General features: G+C 34.3%; 1 protein-coding gene across 9 annotated transcripts in view; it reads right to left on the reverse strand.

Moving 5' to 3' along the window:
* The window catches only part of LCORL (ligand dependent nuclear receptor corepressor like), a 138,446-nt gene that overhangs the window by 22,833 nt on the left and 90,291 nt on the right, over nt 1-25,322 (reverse strand). For 3 of the 9 annotated variants that reach the window (XM_074272364.1, XM_074272366.1, XM_074272367.1), the window contains exons 6-7: nt 16,958-17,051; nt 2,999-9,049 (exon numbers count right to left, since the gene is read on the reverse strand). In XM_074272364.1, the coding sequence (XP_074128465.1) occupies nt 4,216-9,049; nt 16,958-17,051 (4,928 nt within the window). In that variant the 3' untranslated portion in view covers nt 2,999-4,215. Of the gene's footprint in view, nt 1-2,998; nt 9,050-14,081; nt 15,639-16,957; nt 17,052-25,322 lie in introns of those variants that run through there. The other 6 variants (XR_012482994.1, XM_074272369.1, XM_074272365.1 and 3 more) reach the window with 5 other exon arrangements.

Consider the following 25,322-nt stretch of genomic DNA (forward strand, 5'->3'; position numbering starts at 1 on the left):
AATACAGTGGCCTCTCAGTCTCCTTGTATCATTGTCATTCTCTCACATGAAAAGATCCATTCTACAGGTCCGAGTTAGACCTCCAGCAGCAATTGGCAGGTGGCTCCCGTATCACAACAGATAGGAAGTAAGAGATTTACACAAATACAGTAACAAGGATCAGGAGTAGAAATTAGGGGGGAAAAAAAGTAGGTCTAGTAGTCATTGATTTCAACCCAGCGAGAAATCTACATTATATCTCAGCCACATTAATATTGTTCTAGATGCACCTAGGTATATGTATATGTGCAGAGATATGTGGGCAAGTATATACACACATACACAAATATAAGTAAAATATCTGTGCTTAAGTGTAGCTTATTTAAAGGAAGATAAGGGTGGGGGGAGGTGGGATGAAAGAAAAAAAAAAAAAGGATAAAGTACAAAAGTGTATAGCAAAGGACAAAAGAATAACCTACAAGGAAGCAAAGAAAAGATAGTCATGAATATGTCTTCTATTGTTATAATTTTTTGAACTGCAAATTGTTACATACAAATTGTTACAGGGAATCTTCCCTGTTTTGCTGGGCACATGAAACTGTTTTGTTTTCCTTTTTCTGTTTTTTTCTTATTTTGTATTTAGTTTTAAATAAGTTCTTTAAGGGGGCAGCTAGGTGGTACAGTGGATAGAGCACCAGCCTTGAATTCAGGAGAACCCGAGTTCAAATCTGGTTTCAGACACTTAACACTTCCTAGATGTGTGGCCCTGGGCAAGTCACTTAACCCCAGCCTCAGGGGGGGAAAAAGTTCTTTAAAAAAACAATTTTTTGGCAGGGACTAGTAGCAGGAGGAGGGAATGACTAAAGAAGCCTCCTATAGGAGGAATTGTTGAAGTCACGGCTCTTGGGCAGCAGAGATAAGGAGGGAACAGATCCTAGGAGTGGGGGAACAGTTCATGGCACAGGTCAGAGACAAGGCTGGTTCAGCTTAGTTACAACGGGCTGGAGAGCCTTGGGAAAAGTCCTGGAAAGACCCCAGGAGTCTCCCCAGGAGTAGTCCTCCTCTTCCATTCCTGGGCTTGAACCTTCCCATGTCACCACCGCACATCCCGCCTCCCAAGGCTGCAGTTCTGGGACTATTTCTGGAGGAGCTGCAAAGGCTGTGGTTCATCCCAAGCCCCCTCTGTCCATCCCATCTCTTACCCTTTTTGTTTCTCTCCCTTCTGTCTTCCCCTCCTGACTTACTCACCACATCCCCATCCATCTTCTGATGGGCTTCAGCCTCAGAGAACTGAAGGCCTCGGCCTGGAGGGATGGGGGGGGGGCACCAGGCAGCTCTCCAGGGGGTCCCCTGCCCTCCCTCCCTCTCCAGCTTCCCCTTGTCTGAAGCTCCAGGTACGAGGCAGAGGCTTCCATTCCTCCTGACTTGTAGCCAGGGCCTGGCCCATGGAGCTGTCGTGTCTGGGTCCCCGTCCTAGTCTCCCACCAGCTCAGGCTGGGTTACTCTCTTTCAAGCGCTCCAAGTTCCAAGAAAATGGAGCAATTCTCCTAATCCTTGAATTTTCTTTAGCATTTCCTACTTTCATGCAATTACTGACATGTGCAATGTCTTCACTGCCCATTTCTGCTTATTATTTAAAATCCAATTAAAATGTTGCACTTGTCTTGATCCTCACTGCCACTTCCTGAAGTGCTTTCTCGGCAATTTGTTGTGTAATATTATGTATTATAATTATCTGTACTTGGTTCTTATTCTTTTTATTGCTGATAAACTGAGGCAGGAACCATGTCTTACCTACACTGAATGTGTCAGAAAGCACAATGAAGAGCTAAATAAATGCTGAATGAAAAAAAAAAGCCAGTTAAAAATTATTCTTCTGAATTCTGAAATCCCATGTATACAATTTATTTGGTACTTCTTTATATGTTAATGTTTTGCATTATTACTTACCTTATTTAACGTGTATATTTTCTCTCAATAGGGCTTTACATTTTTCAAGAGCAAGGCCTCTACCTATATGTCTTTGCATCTCTCAAAAATGGTACTAAATGCCTGCTGAGTTCTATAACTATACACACACACACACACACACACACACACACATATTTAACATTTGATCTATACTTTACAAATATGGAAAAGCATATTAAAAGAACTCAAACCAAATGTATTAAACTATGTAATTTTACAAATTTTACAAAACCAAGACATTCATGCTAATTCAAAAACAACCTCCCCTCAAATTCAAATATTTCATCAACAGAAATCATCCTTAATTTATTATACATAATCCCCCATTTTTCCTAAAAAAGTGCTGAGGTTAAATTCCCTCCCTCTTCCCCCCTTTCCCACTTCAAACTCTGAGACTCTTAGTATGCTATGGAAAAGAGCAATGAAAAACAAATCTCATAATGCAATTAAAAAATAATTTCAAAGTGAATAAAATGGAGACTACTAAGAAGAATGGAAAAAAAATTTAAAATAATGAAATTTAAAGAAACACTTAAAAAGTCAGATACTAATGTAAAAAATACTTAAGACAAAACAAAACTAAAAAGTTTTAGAGAAAAAATAAGGAAGGAAAGTTATCAGCAAAAGATAAATAAAAGTCAAGTACAACAGGAAGTTCTGGAAAAAGAATTAACTATTTGTATATCATTTAAAAATGAGAAATGGCATGAGGCACAATTCTAGTATGACAATATCAAATTTTTTTTAAAAGCTGAAATGCAAAAGTTCTTTCTATATCCAGCAAAAAGGCACTAAGACATTTTTCATCTTATTTTTATCTTCAGTGATCTCATATTTGCTAGAGGTATAGCCATGTCCAAAGAAATTTCATGTTCTTTGCTTGAAAAGAGAGACTAATTAAAATGCAAGGACCAAACATTGTTACATTAAACTTTATGCAGAATATTTTACCTTTGGAAACTCTGATTTATGAAATGAATATGATATATTGGAGGTGGTGGGGAGAAAGGTTAAGCTTCACATATTATTCTCTCAATTTCTTTATAGATTTCCTTTTTTTTTTTTTTTTTTTAATCTAGTTAATGTTTGTTCATGATTACTGGGTATTTGCTTTCCCCAAAAAAAGTTATTTATTGTCCTGATCTTGCCTATCCTGAAAAAACAGAAAACATATTTTAAATTCAATTTCTTTATTAAAATGGAGATATTTACTTAATAAAGATTTCAGTTTAACTTATATGCTAGTACGTTACTAAAATTAGTATTTTAAAATTCTAATTTCTGAATACTTATCTAGTCTGTTTTACCATGTTAAAGCCCCAAAGCTCACTATATTACCTTTCATGCTTTAAAAAAATGTTATTATGCCTATTTTTATTAGATAGTAACAAAAATTTTTTTAAGTCTTTAGTTTTTAATTTTATAGCATAACTGTGTAATTACACACATAGTATTAAAAACTCATTCATTCCAAATATACAATTGCACCATTTCTTGTCAATAAGACAACAGGAATCACACCAAAATACCTTGTACTGCTTGGCTTCGTTGTATAAACAAAACAAAGTTTACCAACTGTTAGACCAATAAAGGAAATCAAACTTCAGCCAAAAAGCAGCAATCTGGTTATGGAAAGTGTCTGAAAAGCACCAATATTGAGTTTCTTACAAATAACTTCTGACTAGAAACAATAAAGGAAGTGAGGAGACTAAGCTGAAACATTTTTGCTCACTCTAACCTTTAATAAAGTAGGGTTAATCTTAATTCCCAGGAAGACAGGAAGAAGGAATGACAGTGTGGATGAGATTCACATCCTCAAGTAATTGTCATGTCTTACCATCTGTAACTGTCACCACACTGAACCATCGCTCTGTTTATATGTATTAGGTGAAATACATCTAAAGCTTTAATGATGAAAGGGCTTAATTTCTTTAGTCAACTAATTAGGGTAAAATTCTGTGCAAATATCCAGGTAATTTTTTTTTTTAAACAAAATTATCTACTGTAAAAAGATGGAACTTTAAAAAACTTAGTTTCTTTCACCCTTCTTCAAGTAGGTTAAAATATCTATACCTCTTCTAATTCTTGAAATTCTGGAAATTTGGAGATACAGAGAAAAGCTTATTTGGATTTGGTACCTTATTCAACTGGTGTGGTTTAAATTTTTCAAATATTATTTGGGGAGAAAAAGTCTACAAATAAGCTGCTCTTTATCTACTTATTTAGTTATACCTTTTTCATGAAACCTACAATGAAATTTTATAATCAGGGAGAGAGAAACTTACCTAATTGGTATTTTGAATAATAGTTTGCCATTTGTCCACTGTTACAAGACTGTCGCTTATGTCTTTTTGTTGACATTTCAGTGGTCTTCCATGAGGGTCTTTTTCTTTTGTTCAATTTACTAATAACTTCAGAACTATCAGAAGCATTCTTATCAAATTTAATGTGTTTGTCTAATTTATTGCCATCAAGTTGGCTAGCAAAAGTGTCAGGTGAAGAATTATTTGCTTTAGATTTTTCTATTGCTTCAGATTGCCTTTTAAGAGAATTTTGACGGGCAGAATGAGATCTTAAGTTACAGTGCTTTGTTTCCTCAACATAAGTCTGATGATTACTTCCACTCTCAATAGATTCTGGAGAATAAATGATTGTATTTAGCTGAAATGGATTTCTTTGTTCAATATGGTTGATTTTCCTCAAAAATATCCTACAGTCTTTAAAGGTTTTTGACCTCCAGGAGCTTGAACACACTTTTCCTTGTCTTGCAACCTTCCCAAAATCTTTATGGTTAAACTTGGTTTCATTCTCTTTAGCATGCAATTTTAAAATGCTTTCTAAACTAGCATGTGTGCTGTGATCAGGCAATTCCACCTTCTGTTGTAAAAAAGCATCCCTGATTTCAGGTGCTAAGACCAACTGCTGATTTTCTACTGTGCTTTTTCCTTGATGTGTGATGTCGACATTTGTTCCCTCTGTAGTCTTATTTAAAAACTGGTTCTGGCAGAAAAATCTGAAGTTTCTTCTTTTAGATTTCCAATCAACTGTTCCATGATTATGAAGTTTTTTTACCTGTCTCCATCTTTCATGCTGTAGTCTCTTAAATTCAGTTCTCCTCAATCTGGCTAGTGTGAAATTACTCTTCACATTTAAGACTGGAGATCTAACAATTTTACGTAATATTTGTAATTTCCCTGCTGATTTTGAAGGGGAGGATAGTGCAAATTTTTTAAAGTGCTTTCTGAAAAGACTAGTATTATGATCAGATTGTTTGCTTCCGACTTTGATTCCTCTGGTATTAATTACCTCCAAAGGATTTCGAGCATTTGCTTTTCTAACTAGTGAAAGAGACTGTGTTTCTGTTGTTTGCATAAACCAGGTACAAAGTTCATTCATATCACACTTTTTCTGAAAAAGCATTTTTACAGGTGAGACTTCAAGTTCTAAAAGGCAGGTTTCCAAAGGGCTTGGCACTTTAAAATTATCATCCTCTTCTAAATAGCCTTTTGCTTCATGAAGACAATTTTCTGTTTCATTTTTACTCACTTGTACCCAAGCATTAGTTATCTGCTCAAATCTATTATTTAACTCCTCTAACAAGGAATCATTTGAAGTAGTAGTTGCCCACCACCTAAGAGAGGGGCTTGATGAAAAAATGGGATCCAATGATACTTCATTAATAGTTGTGAATTTACCATCATCAAGATTCTTTTTCATATTACCTGAATTTCGAGCTCCTGAGGTATCTTTGGAAGCTATTTTTGTATTTGAGTATTTGCATTTTTCTTTGTGATCTTTAGTTTTTTGGAAATGTAGTTTATATGATTTACGTAGCAAATTGTTTCTATAAGCAAATGAATTAGAAGATGCTAAGGAATGTAAAAAATGCAGAGATGGCTTTCTGTCCCTAACAGAATGTCTCAGAGGTACTGGAGAAGGCATATTATTTGATCTCTCCGCAAATAAATCAGCTTGAGTGCTTTTTGTATTATCCTGGTGTTCATGCTTCTCTTGTGATAGATTTTTTTCTAGCATACTGTCTTGATCTAAAGGAGGCAAGCAGCTGCTTAAACACACTTTTCTTTCTTGAGGTGAAACTCTATTTATAGTCACAGATATGCCAGAGATTTTAACTTTGGCAGGTCTACCAGGTTTCCTAATTACTGTCAAAGGCTTCTGGCTCGTCCGAATAATATTGCTGTAAGGGTAAGGTAATACAGATTTGTTCTTGGTGGGTCTAATGTGTTCATAGCCAGATGCAAAGATCTCCTTTTCAGTAGTCAAACTTGGGACAGCAGTCATTCTTTCATCCAGACCAATTTCTCCTGCTTTCTTAGGTTTTAGCCCATTATATTCATTCAAAAAATCAACACCACTACTACTTAGAGGCATAGCAATACCTACGCTACCTTCTGAAACATGCCTTTTAATTCGTCTTGACCTCCCGTAAACAACAGTCACTGTGATACTTTTTCTCCCAATGCCCTCATTTAAGCCCGACACCAGGGGGTCTGTGTTTTTCTTCCCTAAACTGCTGACATGCTCGCTTCTGCATACAGTGCTATCTATTGTATCAACTTTGGGTTTGGGTGGCCTTCCGATTGGTCGTTTAACCTGTTTTACAACTTGAGGACCTATCTTCTTGGGTCTCCCTGGTTTCCTTTTAAAAGATGACTCACTAGCACCATTTGATTGAGCCGCACATTCTTCCTGTTGCTTACAACTACTCACTTCAGTTATGTTTGCTGAACAAGGTTCTATAGTTTCTTTTGCACAAGTGGATTTTTCTCCTTGTGAAATGTTACTTTCTGTATTACAGCTATAACTATCAAAACATGCACCTGGGACGCCCTTGTCATTTTCAGTTTCTTTTCCTACTGAGAGACTAGTTGGGCATTTTTCAAAAGAACAGAGGTTGGCATTAGAAGTACTGACAGATGTTAAAGTATATTTGACTCCTTCACTGCTATTAACCTCTGAGAGAAACATGAGTTTGATAGGACTAGAGTAAGTGGAAAAAGAATTTTCTACAACTTCAGACCTTGTCTGAGAGGACAAACTACCCAAAGCTAAGTGGTTTTTTTTGATGTCTTCAAGTCTTTGATCTATCACATTTGCATGTTCTACTGTCACAAGACAATTGCTTTTATTACTATTGCTGGATGACACTTTAGTTTGTGATAAGAAACTTTGTTCTTTACATGTTTCACTCACACAAAGGTTCAAATTATTAATAGCATTTTGGTCTTTACAATGAACTTCTTCTCTCAACTTTCTGGATATTTTAAATCCCTCTGCTAATGGTTGATTTTCCAATGTATTTTTGGCCATATTTATAGTATCTTCTAAACGTTCCACGACAACCTGCAAATTTGTATTCCTTGCGATTTCATTTATGTCTATGTTGTTTGATCTATCAACTTGAAGATCTTTCATGGTATCTTTTTCTGCAGTCTTTTTAGCTTTGGGAGATTTTTTAAATAGAAAATTATTTGTTACATATACAGAATACCACCCAGGAGGCACAATATTTCGCCTACTTCTGTTTAAAAGCCCAGTAAGATCATCCTTCAGAGGAATATGATTGCTTTCAAATCTAGGATTTCCTCTATGATTTTGTATTTTCTTTTCGGTTATAAATTCTTTCTGTGATTTTGTTAGGCTCGCTTTCTCTGGATTTATAGCCGGAAAGCCTTCTGAAATTGTGTCAAAATCAGAGTTCGTTTCCAAACTATGAAGAGGTAGCTGCAATGATTGTATTTCATAGACTGGCAAAAATGTAGATGCTTCTTCATGATTAGAACTTTGAATGATTTTAGGATTTTGGAAAGGAGTATCTTCTAAAATGTATGATTCTCGGTCTACTGATACTCTCTCATCATTGCGTATGAATTTCTTGGAAATTTTTTCAGATGACTTTTTTCTTGCAAAATTTTCATCAAGGCTAGCAATTTCTCTCTTTATTTGTAAAGACTGCCTTCTAAATAAAGGTGAATCAGGAGAGTTATGCATTGCAAACAAGGTTTCCTGACGCTTTCGAAATCTTGTCTGTATAATTTTATTTTCTACTTTTTTATCATGTTGACTCAATAGCTCCATAAAACTATAATCACTAGCCTTTGCATTATGCAAAAGAGATGTTATTAAATCACCTAACCTTAAATTATCATTTTCAGTATTACTATCACTACTAGATACTTTTACAAGGTTTGTTATATCTGTAGTTTCAATTGATTTCAACTTTTCGTTAATTCGTTCCATTAAATCTTGAAAAATCGTAGTGCTTTCACCTTTTTCCATTTTCTCATGATTTATACAACAACTGCTTTCTTTTGCTATGAGCAAAGAATCATCCGAGTTATCAGCTGTGTTTGCTTTGCGTATTTTACCTTCATGTTCACAACTGCTCTTGTTGTCTTCTGCTGGGATGAGAGATGGAGGCTGATTGATAATTGCTTCAAGTTTGTTGTTTTCTAAAGTGGAAATGCCTGAGATTGAATCTTTAAATTTTTCAAATCCTTCAGTCTGTATGGGCGACAATGGTGGTGGTGAAGGACTCCGAGATCTGTTAGTATCTTTAATATTGATCGACAGATCACAAACTTCAGGTAAGGAAAGAGGAGTACAAAAGGATGATCTTGCAGAATGACTGTTACAGTTTTGTAACAGTCTAGAACAGCACCTGTGGGGATTGTAACTGTTGGCAATTTCTCTGCTAACTACTGTCTTAATGTGCTCAATAGCTACAGTTTGACAAGATAAGCAATGAAAATCTTTAATACACACTGAAAGGGGTGCTAAGCCAGAGCTTTGTCTTTCATGTTGTAAACACCCTATTTCTCTTAGCTTATATTCACCACAACTACACAACAGACCATGCAAATCATCTTCAGTAAGGGATTTTTGAGATTCTGAAGACAGAGCATGTGATGAATTGCAACTGCAAAGTGAAGAAGCATTTTGCTCTTGAATTAGAAATTTCAACATAGCCAAAATTTGTTGCTGGTGATATGTGCACAATGATTCCAAAACTTTGTTTAATGTTGATTTTCCTTTTTCCATTTTAGTAGCTTCCTCTGATTTTGCATCAAGAGTTGAACTAAAAATAAAAATCAAACAAAAATAATAAATGACAGTAAAAGTGCCAAAAATATATGGGGCTATACATTCTTAAATATTAATATTGAAATATATTTGGGTTTTTGTAGGGAGGGATTCAAAACCCCAATATTTTTAAGATCTGCAATCTTTCACTTATTTTAGAAATACATATCAGTGTAAATGAAAGCTGTTAATAATCAATGATGTAATGGTAAGATTATTAAATGACAAACTCCTATTTTGAAAGAAAAATTAATAATCATATATACATATTAATATTTGGATAATATTTAATTTCTCAAATATGTCAATTACTTTATAATCCTTAATGGTATAAATGCTTTATTATGACTTTATAAAATTTTGTGAGGTAGATTATTAAATTCTATTATTGGGCCATATTCTTTTTGTACAATTATGGAAAGATATATAGAATATCATCTTTCTTTAAAATAACTGTAACATTAATAAATTAATGAAGTCTACAAGAAAATATTTATGTAATTTGGATCTTATAAAATTCAGAGATTTTCTTACCTAAGATTAAGTCAAGATATTCTCATTCTTAATAAAATTTTGAAGGTATTTAAAAATATTCTTATTTAACAACTTTTTGAAAGAAAGTTACTTAAAACTAAATATTTTACTTACCTATAATTATTTAGTTAGAAATGCTGGAAAAATGTTCATGGTAGCAACTAATAAAAATCTATCTTCAATTAAGCGTAAGATTCAGTGTTATATAGCAACTAATAAAGATATCTATAATTTTTCACCCAGTACCAGTAGCAAGAAGAACAAAATATATTAAAAGAATTCTGTTTCAGAAAAGTATATATTTATGTTAAACATATCACCAAACTCTGAACATGAAACTAGCCTTTCTTTTATACTCCATATCTTATTTTATCCTTATTTTTAAAGCCCATGTTGTGGAACTTTTAATTAAGAGGTAGATTGGTTGATAAATTAAAATATACACTAAAATTTGATATTCGGATATATATAATTCTAATCGAGGGATACTGTGAATTTGCCAAGTGTAATTACACATATTTATTAATGTGTATGAAAGTAACATTAAATATAAACATTATTTGCCCACTACAGATACTGAAATTATGCCTAATAGATACTATAGTTTGGAATGTTCCATCTAAAATACATTTTATAGTTATAAATGTAGCAAAGCTGCTTTGACAAATTGAGGAAATGTCCTTTTTTTTTAAACAAATGAATTTTTAGTTCTTATTAAGTTTCTTTTCTTGCTGCTGTGAATTTATTTTATTATCGATGACAAACTGATACAAAAAAGTGGAAGAATTTTACCATAAGTAAGCAAACACACTAAAACTGTCAACTTCCTTGGGGGAAATAATTTAATACTGGGGGGAACTTGACTTTTTAAAAGATAATTAGGGATAAACATTATCCTGTGGAGTTTACAAAAATGGCACTGGCACCCAAGTTTCATTACCACACAACTATGGATAAGGATACACATAGGAGAAAATGAAGAGAATGAAAATATTGACTCTCAACATCTGATTTCTAATATCTTTATATGCTTTAAGTGGCTTCATATATGAAAAACTAACAAAACTGATGATGTATAAAAATACTGATAGTTTATATATATATGTATATGTAATCATATGCATATATGAATTGTAACTTGTTAAAAACAAGACAATATAGTTGTGATAAATGCAGAGAACTGACATGTTTTGCAGGAAAATGTTTAACATCAGATTTCAGTGAACTCTAATGTCTTCTGGGGTGTTAGCTTTTGAAATGGCCAGATGCTATTAAAATAGCTCGTTTCTAAAAATTTATTTCATTGAGAGTTTTGAATATTTAAAGATGTTCATGTAACAAACTCTTTTTCAGTTTTTCAAAAGCAAACAATAGTTTTAAAAGGGATGTTTTCTTGTTTAATCTTCCCTGTAAAAATGTTTAATTTCTTAAAGCAAATGAAATAGTACAAATTAGGTTATATAAATATACATTTTTTTAAACAGTTTCTTCTCAAAAGAAGAAACTAGTATGAGAAACATGGAAACGCAAAAGAATTTATTCTTAAATGATAATTAAATATTAAATATTTTCCCATACAAACTCCTTTCCATAGTTATTTTTTGAGGGGTTTCCTTTTGGTATTTGAATTTTTATTAAAGATATCCTTTTTGAGTTATCAACAAAAACATCTAAAAACCTTTATTTACTTCTACTATTTATTCTGCATACTTTAAGTACTTAAGTTCTTATTGAAGTATTTATATTAGGTAAATTTATTTTTATTTAGCTTTAGTAAAACCATTCCCTAGAAGTAAGTCAAATACAACAATGTAGTCATTTTTTTCTCTTCTTTTTTACTGAATGAGCAAATCAATCACACACCAGTGTTGTAAATTTATGTGCAAAAGCATTGAAGTGCTTTACTACAAATTACAACCTAGAAACACGTTAACTGAACAATTAAAATTCATACAATCAGATTTAGGTATATAACAACACAAAGAAGGAACAGAATTACAGTACATTTACAACACAAGACAGATACATGGAATTCATTAGAAAATATTGTAATAAATAATTCATGAATTATAGTGCAATTGATTTATGCATAAATATAACTAATTGCCTAAAAATCAGTTTATATTAACAAAATCTGTCAAAATCAAGGCAGCCACAGAGTTTTACTAAATTACTGCGACAATGGAAATACTGCAATTAAAAAACAAATACAAGTATTTGTACTGTAAACAACTAAAAAAAATCAGTCTCACTAAAGTTAGTATACAATTTAATATAAAATTGTCATTAGCTACCAGAAATGGTTTAAACAACTTTACTGAGCAGTAGTTCTAAAAACAGAGGCACTGTTTTTTTGTTTTTGTTTTTTTTTTTTCTTTTTAATATAAAATACTTGAGAAACATTCAAATAAGTAGAAAGCACATAGGGGTTGCTTTCACCTTCATTTAAAAGTCTGCTGAAACTGGATTTTTCAGAAAATTGTCAATTAATAAGTAGTGACTGGTAACTGAATTATAAAGTAGTTCAAAAGTATAACGTAAAGAACATTTTAATGGAATACACTGGGGAGAAGGGGAACCCATAAATTTCCCTGCCTTTCCTTGTTTGTAAAATCAGAGGTTAGCCCAATAATCAGAAACAAACACATTTTGCTTCTTTTAAAATGGTTATATGGGTTGATCATTATCTATAGACTATCAAAAAATATTTTAATATACTATTTCTGACCAAAAATAAATAATGCAAGTACTAAAATGCTGCAAATTAACTATAATATTACCTATAAAACTACTGATCACTGTGAAGTCAATAGTAAAATGATCCCTGATTTTATGAATCCTGTCAATTTTTGGTCAGGTCATCTTTTAAATGATATAAAAAGTGTACTGCATCTCTTCCCTTTACTATAAACTTCTCAATCAATTTATTTAATGTAAATATAGTGTGAGGAATAAAAAAGGTCAGTACAATATAAATATTAGGCAACGCATTCAAGTCCCCAAAGTTTTGCAAGTAAAATTCTATATAAAGAGGTCACAAAATTGAAACTTTTATTTATTTTACTTTCAACTTGTTTTTGCAACGGGAGGGGATATATTAAATAATCGATCATCGTTCTGGCCCTCACAAAATATGGCTTAATTCTTTAAAAAGAAAGATGACCCTGACATCTGCTGTTTTGGAATCTATTAGGTATAGCATTTCCTTTAAAAAAGCATGTAAGGATTCATATCCCATTACCTATTCTATAGGTAACAATAGTTGAAGAGGGTTCAATATAGACCTAAGAGACCAAATAACTAACAACTTGGTTGTGCCATTTATGTTCTCATTTGTTACTTTAAAATACATGAGCAGTTTTTAAGGTTAATGATGGAATACTCCAGGATTATTATATATGTGAGCATTAACCTTCACAAACAGAAGTGTGAAAACCCAAGTATTTGAGTTGGTATATTTCTTTAAAAGTCATTTCAAAGCCCTGCTTTTGGACTTGGGAAAACCATATTAGAAAAGTCATCAAAACCTGAATCTTAACATAGAAAAAGGACATTGGTTCAGGACTGACGTTATATAAGAAAATCTCTACTCTTTTTATGGAGGGATTTGCTTTTATAACATTACCCGAACTGCATATTCCTTGGATACTTAAAAAAAAAAAAAAAAAAAAAAAAGAACAAAAAACAACAACAACAACAACAACAACAACTGCCAGATGAAGTTAACTGGTCTCTCCTAGTATCTAATCAAAGTTCAAATGTCCTACCCAACTTCTAACTACCCAATTAATTAGGAGTATACATTAATCAAAGTTCAAAACAGCTTCAGTGTTTAACATTTGTAATTCTATTCAAGACCCTGAACAAACTGCAAATTTGGTTATTAGCAAAATGAAAATGTGTCGCCCACCAAAATGAAAATCTGGTATTCATTTTGATAAACTGAAAATGTTTTGAAATGTCACAGCAGCAAATACATTTAAAGTTACAGTGAGGTTTTTTCAATAGTAGGAGTGTGACACAATCCTTAAAATAAATTGAAAAGTAGTCATAACATCAACTAACCAGCACGTTTAAACCAAAAATTACCATTCTCAAACTTCTCTGCACATTATAAACATGCTCTAAGTTGCATTCAACCTTTCTTCTCTAACCTTACAAGTTAGCTTATTTTGCAAACTAAAAAGAAAATTAAGTCATTTTAATAATTAAATTATTATATGTTCTTAGTATTCCATCTTATATTAAAAGGATTCTAGAACTGCTTGGGGCTAACTATATTTGTCAGTTCTTTTAAGTATATATTTTGTAAACCCCAATTTCTTGCTAACCAACAATAAATTATAAATGTCCTGTTTTGCCTATTAAAACATACATTTAAATTTTCTTTTCTATTTTTAATGGATGCTTTGAATGTATTTTGTGTTCTACAGAATGTACTGTAGGGTACTACTAATACTGAATGCATCCGTTTCTCCTTGTATGGATAGAAGTTTTTTTCTTTTTAATAATTTTCCTTTGATTTACTTGAGGTGCTTACAATAACTGTAAATATTGTTACGTAAAATGTTTATAAACCATTAATCATTTATTTCCATAATAAGATGGTTTAACTCAATGGCTGGGGTGGTCCTTCACCAATAAAAATAATGCTTCACATGACATTTACTTGTTTTTTTTTTTCCACAACGTTTTATGCTATTGACTACTAAAGAAAACCTGAATTTTTTTCACCTATTTATACAAGGATTAAATAGAAACTATCAGAATTAAGTGAGGAACTCTATAATTCTGTCCACAGTGAAAACCCTGAATAAAACTTTTTTTTCAAAAAGGCATGTATGTGGTTTTTGAACTGTAAAATTTCATGTCTCCTGTCAGAGTGAGCATATGTAATTCCCACACGTGTATACAGACACACATGCCTGGGTGCATACCCCCGCCAGGGCACCCACATGCACACGCACACACACCCACGCGCACGCACACGCACACACACCGTTCGCTAACAAGTAATCTACACAGGCTTGCTGCTACTCTTGCAGCTGCCAGTCCCTGAATCTGTCATATTAAATAACCCAGTGTCCGGTAATCGGAGTTTCTTCTTCGGCGGAGTCTTCAGCGTTCCAGATCTTTCCTTTACCTTGTATTCTAAAGTGCTGTGAGGTACCCCATAAATTCCTTGTGCTTTGGAAACACTCATTTTCCCGCTCATTACCATCGCAATGGCCTCTTCCATTATTTCATGGTCGTACTGCCGGTAGCGGCCACGTTTTTTCCTAGGTTGCTTATTATCTTTGCGATCCAAGCCATCTTCTGCATTTTCAGAGTTTCCATCAACTGTTCCGTTTTTAGAATTAAGACACAGAGGAGAGAGGTCCCCATGGAGGAAGTAAGAGTCAACATTGGAGTGAGTTACGGGCCCAGAACATTCTATTTTGCTCTGTTTGGGGAGGATATTTTTCAGTTTCTGCAGAGCCGATCCTTCTAGGACTGAAGAGGTCTTGGACACTTGGTACATGACATCCAGGAGCCCGGAGCCGTCGGGCTGAGGCTTCGAGCCGGAGCTCAGCCGCAGCTGGGGGATTTTGAGCTGCACGGTGGGGCTGGGAGGCTCGCCCTGAAGGCCTTCGCTTTTGTCTTTGAACTGAGTGACCATTCTCTGCAGAGTTAACTGGTGGAGGTAACTGGAAGCTGTTGGGAATTTGAGTTCTGAGGTTTCAAGTAGGTGGAGCTTACTTTTGTCTGTGCGCTCTGCCTGAGCTCGGGCCCATAGGGCCACTTTCTGCAGCACCGCACAGGGTTCTTTACTGTCTTTATGGGAGTGACTATCATGGAAATCTCGACTTTTGTTTTTAAGAGACGCAGGCTTTCCTGCTGGTAAGGCTTCTAAGTGGAGGAGTAAAGTTTTTTGAGGTATGCCATAAAGTATGCCTGCTTTATTTATGTCCAGTGCTCCAGACTGAATGTCTTTCAAAGCTTTTGAGAGCAAACCATCTGCAAACTCAGCACTTCTTTCCACATAGTCCTCTCTGTCTCTGGGGAGTCTCCTGGATGGATGGAATGAAACGATGGTAAACTGATGCATGAGAGACTCTCACACAGCTATGGAAGGGGAGGGTCCACTCCTTTATTATACTCCTTGCTTAGGTAACATCACTGCTTCTGACACTTTAAAGTCTTTGAGACGTGGTACAGACTCCTAATCTTAACAAATGCTAAAGTCCTGGTAGGACAATGCGTCAATCATACAGTGGTCTCTACGGGCAGACCTTCCAAGAACTTAAAGTCCTAACTCAGTAATGCATAATATTCTCATGCTGTTGCTATTCCCTCTGATAGATGCTTGCAGAGCAACACCGCTATAATTTATACAATTAGTGTTCCGTTATTAAAAATACCCAAATCCTAAAGGAGTTTTTGTTAGTAGAAACGTGACGTTACCGCTAAACAAGTAATAAAAGAGTCAACCCCTTTATAGGAAATTTATAGGAACATTACCAAACACAAACATCCCACACTTCCACAAGAATAATGTTTCTATATTTAAAAACTTAAAATTCTATACTTAACCATAATCGTATAACTGGATAATAAAACGCAGTTTTAGATATTTTTAATATCTATTTATTTTCGTTCTAACTAATGTAAAACTTCAAATTCATACAAAAGGTTTAATGCATCTTCTGACTCAAAAATACCTAATATTCTCAGTGAAACAGATAGTTCTCTAATATGTGGAGGTGACAAAAGGGTCCTGCCATAGCTGTTAAAATGGGAAGAAACCCAAAGTATGACAAAATCTAATTTATTTAAATTGATTTAGTGATAGCTTTCTATCCATAAAATAAATCTTTATGGTCACTGCTACTATATCTACCAAGCAGTTTGCCACCATCACACACCTAAGGAAGAATAAAAATCAGTACTATGAGTTATTTTTTTTCACTAAGAATTATTAAATACAGTACTTTTAAAACTTGTTCATGTTATTTTTAAAAATTTAAGTATTGAAGTTAAATGTTCTGCTCAAAATGTTTCCTAAAGAAATTCTTGAAGTAACTGAAATTATCTTTTGCAGTCCTGCTTCTTATTTTGCATTCTGTGATTAAACTTGCATTTTAGCAACATGAACTAAAGTTTGGTGATTGTTCTGATAACTTTTCTTTAACAGAAAGAGTAAAAAAAAAATGAAAGAAAGAAAGAAAAAAGACAAATGAAACGTGTGATATAGACATTTATGAGTGGTAAAAATTCTGAAGAAAAATGATGCATAATGTGTATAAGTATACTCGACATATCATAAAAGCTCTGCCTTCAAAGATGTATTTTTGCATCAACTAATAATTATTTCCTAGATGTGGCTTACCCAGACATAGAATTTTCAGAAGATGGATCACATGTTGAGGACTCTTCGGATCTTGTGCTGGTTTTCTTTGTAGAGAGATCTAATACTCCATCCCCTATGATTTATCAGGAAACAAAAAGTGATTCAATAACAGTGTTCAAAAAGGTTTTACTTTTTATCTCTGCATTTCTTCAACTTTTATCACTATATTTCTCCTATTCCTACTTCTTGCTCTTACTTCAGCACAAAGTTAATTAAATGTTGGGGGAGGCAGGAAATCAGAAGCTCGAGGGGGAAGAAAGAGAATTTATGATGGAGAACTGGACAAGAGGAAACTAGGTCTAGTTTAAATATACATATTAGTTCACCTGACATTTTCTATCTTCAGCTTTTCTTCCCTTAATTTACTCATTTATTCCCAGCAGCCTCTGAGGCATTTTGCAAATTTTTCTTGCTTTTGGGGAAAAGGAGAGAGATGTACTTAGTCAGAGATGCAACAGGGAGAATAAAGATAAAATGAGGAAGAACACAGACTGGGGGAAGTCTTTCCAAAACTATGCAATTTAAAGTTTTTTGTTTTTTTTTTAAGACATTCCCGTTTTTAGGTACTATGCTTTGTTTGTTAGAAGAAAGAAAGAAGCCCCAAGTCTAATTTCAAAGTAAATAGAATGACTTAGAAATGTTTGTACTTGTGGCTAAAAACGTGCCCAGAAAAGCAAGGCAGCCACTGTCACTGAGCGTGAGGTTCTGGAGGCAGGAAGCCCTGAGTCCTCACCTTGGGAAGTCATTTGTTGCTAGTGCCGCTGTCCAGCACTGCAGTGAGCAATCACTTGTGTGCCCAGTATGGTGCCCCGCCTGTTTCCTCATAGTTAACAAAACTTTATTACGTCCCTTTTTATAGGATTTATCATGAACAATTCTTCTGCTTGAAATTATTCAAGGTTTAAAACTGTTTTATCTTTCCTCTTTTTTTCTACATTGTTGATCATGTCCAGTCATTTGATATGGATCTTTCAAGTCAGGAACACAAACTTCATCCTCACCCCATTATAATATGAAACAATGATATGCTTCATGAGATTGTTACCAGGAACATATTAAGGTGAAAACTGAGGACTTTGTATCTTAATTAAAATGCACTTTTCATGTCACTCTGACATTTTGCTTTATGCAAGTAAAATTGCAGCATTTTAAACAATTTCCTGATCTAATGAAAAAGGTCTAGATCATAAAATGGAAAAACTTCTCAACTATTATACTGATCACTAAAATAATGAGTCCATTTTAACACACAAAGAAAAATTATAAAATTTTTATAAATCATGTCAAAATTAGTGAGTTCTAAAAACCCATTATTTTTTAGCGGGGTATATGCTTATTAATTTTATAATGTAAAAGATAATTAAAAACCTAAGACAATGTGCAAACCTTTATGGTTATCAGCACCTATATGATCATTATAAAAAAAAGCACAAAAACAATACATGTGTATTCTGTCATGATCATTAAATAAAATTTACACATTTCACAACTGAATTTAAATGACTACACATGAAAATATTTTGATATTATAAGTATCCTTATTATCATATCACATTGCAACAGTACACAAGAGTATGAACCTGCAGCCAACAAACCTGGATCTGCTTTGACAGAACTAAAGACATCACAACCTCTCTCAAGTTTCCTTTCACTCTAAGACAACTATCCTGAAACTTACCTAACTCCCTCATATGTTAGGAGGAAAGCCCTATTAGAATGGAATTACTTCTTACATACACACATACACACACACACACACATATATATATTTGTTATAATACAAAGTGTCCCCAAGGTCTTAGTGCACCTTTATATGCAAAGAGTTAAACCTGAACAGAAGTCTGGCTGTTAAAAGTTTAAAATTGTGCAAAAACCCTTGGATTGTGTTTGTTTCAGACATTATGTAGCTTATACATACATATGTATAACTGAAACCCACTATGAATATCCTTTAGAGTCAAGTCTTCAGAGGAGCTGAATAGTTTAATTCTGTAAGATGATATATTTACTTAAACTGGTTGAATTGAGATCCCATCGAGTCATGGGATCATCAAGTTAAAGCTTGGAGACAGAGTCTAATCCTTTTCTTTTAGACATGATAACATTTGAGACCAACAGGTATTAAAGTGACAACTTTTGTTTTTTTCTGGTCAAGTTTCATATCTACATTTATAAAAGTTGATTCCCCAATAAGGGATTAAATGACATGAAAAGCTAATTTTCAAGAAAAGAAATAAAAAACCTCAAAAACTACATGGAAAATGACCTAAATCACAAATATAGGGAAATAAAAATTAAAATTAAAACTCACAACTATCTGATTTTTTTTTTAAAGGCAAGTAACAGTTGTTGGAAGGCTAACCAACAAGTTTCAGAAGCTGATTAAGATCTAAGCAAGCTTGAGTGTCAAAACCAACCAGATTCTATTTTACAACAATAAACAAAGTCCTTCATAGAGCTTTAAAAATTAGCTGGAAAAGCTATTTATAAGATTATATAGAAAACCTACTTCCTATTAAGTATTATTGAATAAAATAAAAACTTCTGAAGGTATGGTGACATGAATGCCAAAAACCCCACAAGCAATCCTAGGCTACACAATGTCTGAAACAAAGCTAGTTATATTATAGTCCCACTCTGCTAGGTGCCTGTTAAGAGAATATCTGGAATACTGCATTAAACTCCAGATATAAGATTTCAAGAAACTTTAACTGAAGGGTGTGTAGAGGAAGCTGGGTATAAGATGCAAAAAAACCTTTAAATTGTTATGCCAAAAAAGTAACAGTTAAAGGAAATAGGGATATTTAGCTAAGAAAAGAAAGTGCTTATGGGAAAAATAGTAGCTGTCCTTAAACATTCTAAGGATTTCCTGTCAAAGAAGGTTTATATTTTTTCTGTTTAGCTCCAGAATGCATAAAGAAGAAAAGATGGAAATTACAAAAAAGATGATGTATACTGAAAACAATGACAAATTTCCTAACACCTAGAGATAAGCAACAGGAGCTTTAGAAAGGAGGGGATTTTCCTCTCATGTAAATACAGCACACAAGAGTGAGATGACTACCTGCCAGGATCACTGTTGGAAGGATCCTGAAGTCAGCTTGGGGCTGGATGCTGGGGCGCCTCAAACTCTCTCCCATTCTTGATGCATGTGGCTAATTTTGGGGAGATCAGTAACTACTATAGTGTAATAAAATTATATTTTCAATAACTCAAGGGAAGAGGACCAGTTGACCTGCTAATAAGAGGTCTTAGGAGCTTTTGCTTACTTGTAGTATTGCTTTGTTTACATTTTCTAATTTTTCCTCCTTTACTTTTATTGTAAATGTTACAATAGTGTCTCTACTGACTTTTAATTTACTACTTTTGAATCTACTCTGGTCGTAGAAACTACATAGTCCATTTCTTTTTAAAATAATACTTTGGTTGCAAAGTGAGACTAAGTAGGGTTTTTTTTTTCCTCTTTTTCGGATTGAGGTACAAAACTTTAATTCTTAATTGTTAGCTATGTTCTAGATAGTCAAAGTGTTAAAAGATATGAAATATTTTGTGTTCCAAATGTTTATCATAAAGTTTAAATTGTGGACCATCATATAATTGATAAAGCTCAAAACAAATTTTGAGTGAGTATACAATCTACTTTTCATTGAGACAAGACTGTAGGAAAAGACATTACATTTATTTAGAACTTTCAGAGAAAGTCAACCATTTTTCAAAATGCTACGTCACAAACCTGAACATCCCTTTGACATGCAGTGCCTATATATACAGAACTCTGTGCTATCAACTATAGGAGTTGTACACATACTATAGTAAACGCGATTCCTGCTACTATGTTGCAAAACAATACTAGAACCAGAACGTATTCATACAAAGGCGCTTCATATATATCTCAAAACACGCTTGTGAAATAAAGATAAGCCAAAATATCCAATAATGATCACTTCATAATATGTGCACCATTCTGTGAGAAGAATCTCTGTGTCTGTTCTGTGGGATCAATACTGTATTTTTGAGTAAGATTTTTAAAAATTGGCATTTTGTTTTTCTATTTCTTGCATTTTCAATATTGGTTTTTCAATTACACAGTGTTTATTCCCTTTAGCAAACTTTTCACTTATACTGCCATAGATGAAACTTCCAAATGATTATGGATTCTTCTGATTAAGTTTAGAAGAGATCTCGTTTTGATGAAAATAAAAAACATGGTCTTCTGTTGGGCTGACATGTCTCCTTGGCAGATACTAAATATTCACAGGCTGATTTTTTGGGGAAAGAAGTTCTGTCCTTTTCACAGCTATTTGATGTATGTTGATTAGTGTTAAGGAAAGTCAGTGTTTTTCTTTGACATTTACATACTTGACTTCAAACAAGTAGGGCTGAAATGTTGATTAAATTACATCCTCATGCTCTATCACATCCTTCCCATGTCTCTCTAATCTCCAGGATCTTCCCCTAGTGTTCTATCACATTCTTCCTGTGTATCTTTAGTCCTTAGGAACTTCCCCTTGTATTCTATCATGTTCTTCCTGTGTCTCATCTCCATCACTTCCCCTTGTGCTGTATCGCATCCTTTCCATGTCTCTCTAGTCATTAGGACTTTCCCCTTGTGTTCTATCACATTCTTCCTGTGACTCTAGTCTCCATTACCTTCCCCTCGTGCTCTGTCATGTCCTTTCCATGTCTCTCTAGTCTCCACCACCTTCTCGCGTTCTATCGCATCCTTTCCATGTCTCTCTAGGATCTATTGCACCCTTCCCCCCATCCTGGCTGCCCAAGGTTCTGTATCCCACCTAGGGACTCCACCTTTCCAGCCATTCCCTCTGTCTCAACCTCCCACTGGATTTCTGTTCTCTGCATCTGACTTTCTCAGGGGCTCCAGGGTCACTTCTCTTTCAGAATTCCAAGATGAAACCAAGACCAGTGAAATGCGATGCTCAGCAGCCCCCATGACACGGGTCTTGGGGGTTCCCAGGGGGTATAAAGGCCCTGGCTTTTCTTAGGACCAGAACCTCCTCCATTGCTTCTCAGGGGCAGTCAGCGCTAAGTGCTTTTCCTGCTGAGATCTGTGCCCGGCCAAACTCTCTTGCCCATCTGGCCTCAAAGAACCCTGCCCTGAGGTAGGGTGCTGCTGACTCCACCCAGCTTGGCCCCATTTAAGTCCCATTCACTTGCAGGTCATGACATCACCCTGCAGGTATCATGGCTGCTCTTTGAGTGTGAAGGGTGAACAGCAGCAGCAATCGGTCCAAGCACACAGAGAGAATGCTAAATAAATGTTTCTTTTTCTATCTTCCCAAAGCCCCTTTCAAAATTGATTATTCTCACAATTTTGTCAATTTTTAAGGAATCGTTTTAATTTACACTTTGCTTCTATATTATAGGTCATACTTTCATGGATCTTTAATTGTTTGCAATTCTGAAAATTAATTTTTATATTTCTAACAATTTATATTATTTTAAATTAATATTTAGATTTTGACAACTGAACTACTGGGAGACTATTGCCAATGTATATATGTGTTAATTCCTTGAATGTTTTCAGTTTTTTTAAATTTCATTTTTTATTGTGAACCTAATACTATCTAAAATCATCATTTCAATAGACACTGTATAACAAGAGAGGATTGTACATGAAACCATGAAATCTTGTGATTCCTTCTGGCCTTCCTTTCATCTTCTAGTTGTTGGTTGTTGTTCTGGAGGAAATTCAACCCCTAACTCCTTCTGCTTCCCACTTCTCCTAAAAAATCCTGTTAACAAATATACATGGCTAAATAAAAAAACAACAATAGCCATGTCCAAAAAAGTGTGTCTCATTTTAAAAAAACCTATCATCTGTCAGAAGCTAAGATACTTTCTTGTTAGCACTCCACAGTCATAACTGGTCACTGCATTACAAGTGTTTCTAAGACTTTCAAGGCTCTTTTTATAATAATATTTTTGCCAAAACTGTTTGGGTTCTATCCATTGTTTATCAATAGTTCCTAAGTCGTCTGTTTCTCTGAAACCAAGGTTTTTATCATCTCTTATGGCACAATAGTATTTCATCACAGTCATGTACCATAATTTACTCAGCCATTGTTCACTTCCAGTCCAGTGCTACTGCAAAAAGGGCTGCTAGGAATACTTTTGTTCTTTTTCTCGTTCTCTTGGCAAGTAGAAGTGTGGTAGTGAATATCTGGGTCAAGGAAGATGCAGAGTTCAATGATTTTTGGATCTAGTTCCAAAGTGGTATATGACTTGAAATTATCTCAAGTGGTAGTATGAGTAAAAACCACAGTAGTGGTAGTGTGATTTAAAATTACCTCAAGTTCTATATTAGTCAATCTTAATCCTCTCTAACGACTTCCTTTAAGAGCATCTAAGAATAATATAGCAATCATCTAATTCAATATAAATATCAAGTATTCCCAAAGTACTTATAATAAGACTTTATGATATGGCTATGCAAGTTTTTTTTTTTAAATAACTTATAAAAAAAAGTTTTGGAGTTAACATTAAAAGAAAGAATGTTTATAGTTGAAGGAGAGATCCCTTGCAGATGGGACTTCAAAGTGGGACAAGGCTCAGAAGGAACTGAAATTAAGAGTATCATTTTATGCTTGAACCAAAAATATAATCTCCCTATTTCCAATCTACCTTCTACAATGACATCTGACTAATCTTCCTGAAATATAACATTTGACCACTTCACTCTTCTGGTCAAATATCTTTAGGAGGTTCCTAGTGTCTTAAGCATAAGAGCACAATTCCTTAGCCTCAAATTTAAAGTCCCCCCAAATCTGTCTCCAAGGCTGAAACCAAGTTTCATGAGTTTATTTCCAATTGGTCTTGTTTTCAAACATTCTATTTCAAACAACTTGTGGAGTCATTGTTCTCAAATCCATCTTGTACTCTTTAAATGCTACATTTTTACTGAAATCTTCTCTCACATCGAAAACACTTTCTCTTTTTCTCTGCCTATCCAAATTGTATTCATCCTTCAAGATTCAATTCAAACCTATCCTTGACAAAACCTTCTTGGCATGTCTCTCATCTTAAATTTATTCTCTATTTGCCCATTGGGTATGGCTAAAAACCATTTTAAAAAAATGTTCTCATCGGTAGTTACATGTTTTGTATTATTTTGAGGCAACCTGGCCTTGGAGTTAGGAAACTTGAAACTAAAGTCCTATTTGTCACATATTGGGCTGTGTGACTCAGGGTCATCTACCTTCCAGGGGTCCCCAGGCCACTCTCTAAAATTATAAATTTCAAAAGCAAAAATAAACATTGGAAAAAGAATTCTTTCATTTAAAGGTCTATGAACTAGTTAAGTAACAGATTCATTTGGCCCCCTAAAAGTTACGTTAATGTGGGAATTGTCTATCATCATCATTATTCTTTATAGCAACAGTCACCCAAGTTTTTGGATCATGTACTCCAGTAGTAAAAAATTAGAACATATACTCTCATTTATATATAATTTATAAAATTTATATACATGTTTCTATGTATTACATGACAATGCAAAGAAGCTAAGAGAGATAAATATGAACTAAATACTTTAGAAATAATTATTTTTATTAATGGAATAGAATACTTTTGCACTTTTATTTAAAAAAAATCATTTTTAGTGAGAGCAATGTGATTGATAGGCCACTTCCCCAACTCCTACACCTGGAAAGCAGCCTACCTCATCTCTAACTCACAGAATCCCTCTCTTCCTTCAAGATTCTCTCAACTGCCAGCCCTCTCCATTTATTTCTAAGTTTTTCTACAGGCCGTCATAGTTGAATAACACATCTCACTAATAAAGAGAGATCCAAACGGAAGCAGCATAATGGTGGCTTAGTTTGGCTTGGCTTGCTGAATGCAGGTAATTTTTCAGTCCTGTTTATCTCATCAATGTAAAGGTTTCTGTTGAAATTAAGCCCATTAGATTCCTGGGAGGGGCAGGTGCCATGGTCAAGAGGGTAGGGTCTCCAGTTGGGGAGCAGGGCTGGATAGAGAGGGGAGAAATAGCAGAGTACGAAGAGCAGGTCTGGTCAAGCACTTGACCCTAGTTTCCCTCTCTTACACACATGCCTTCAGACCTATCTCAAAAGCTGTGTTGTTGTAAATCTAATTCAGTCTTCAAACTATGCTTACGGCCGTGTAAGCAGCAAAACGATTCTACTCAGCATCAAAAAGTTAACTGTGTAACAGTAACTATGGTTACTCGTATGGGTCCCTTATTACTCTGTGGCAATCTGCGTTTTCCTTCCTTCGCTATGGCACACGCCCTATACAAGCTAATCCAGACATTTTCGCTTCTCAAGAATGGAGCTGACATTTTTACATACTACCACTACTTAATGAA

The sequence above is a fragment of the Sminthopsis crassicaudata genome, chromosome 6 (genome assembly GCF_048593235.1).
Source record: "Sminthopsis crassicaudata isolate SCR6 chromosome 6, ASM4859323v1, whole genome shotgun sequence".
NCBI classification, from domain to species: domain Eukaryota; kingdom Metazoa; phylum Chordata; class Mammalia; order Dasyuromorphia; family Dasyuridae; genus Sminthopsis; species Sminthopsis crassicaudata.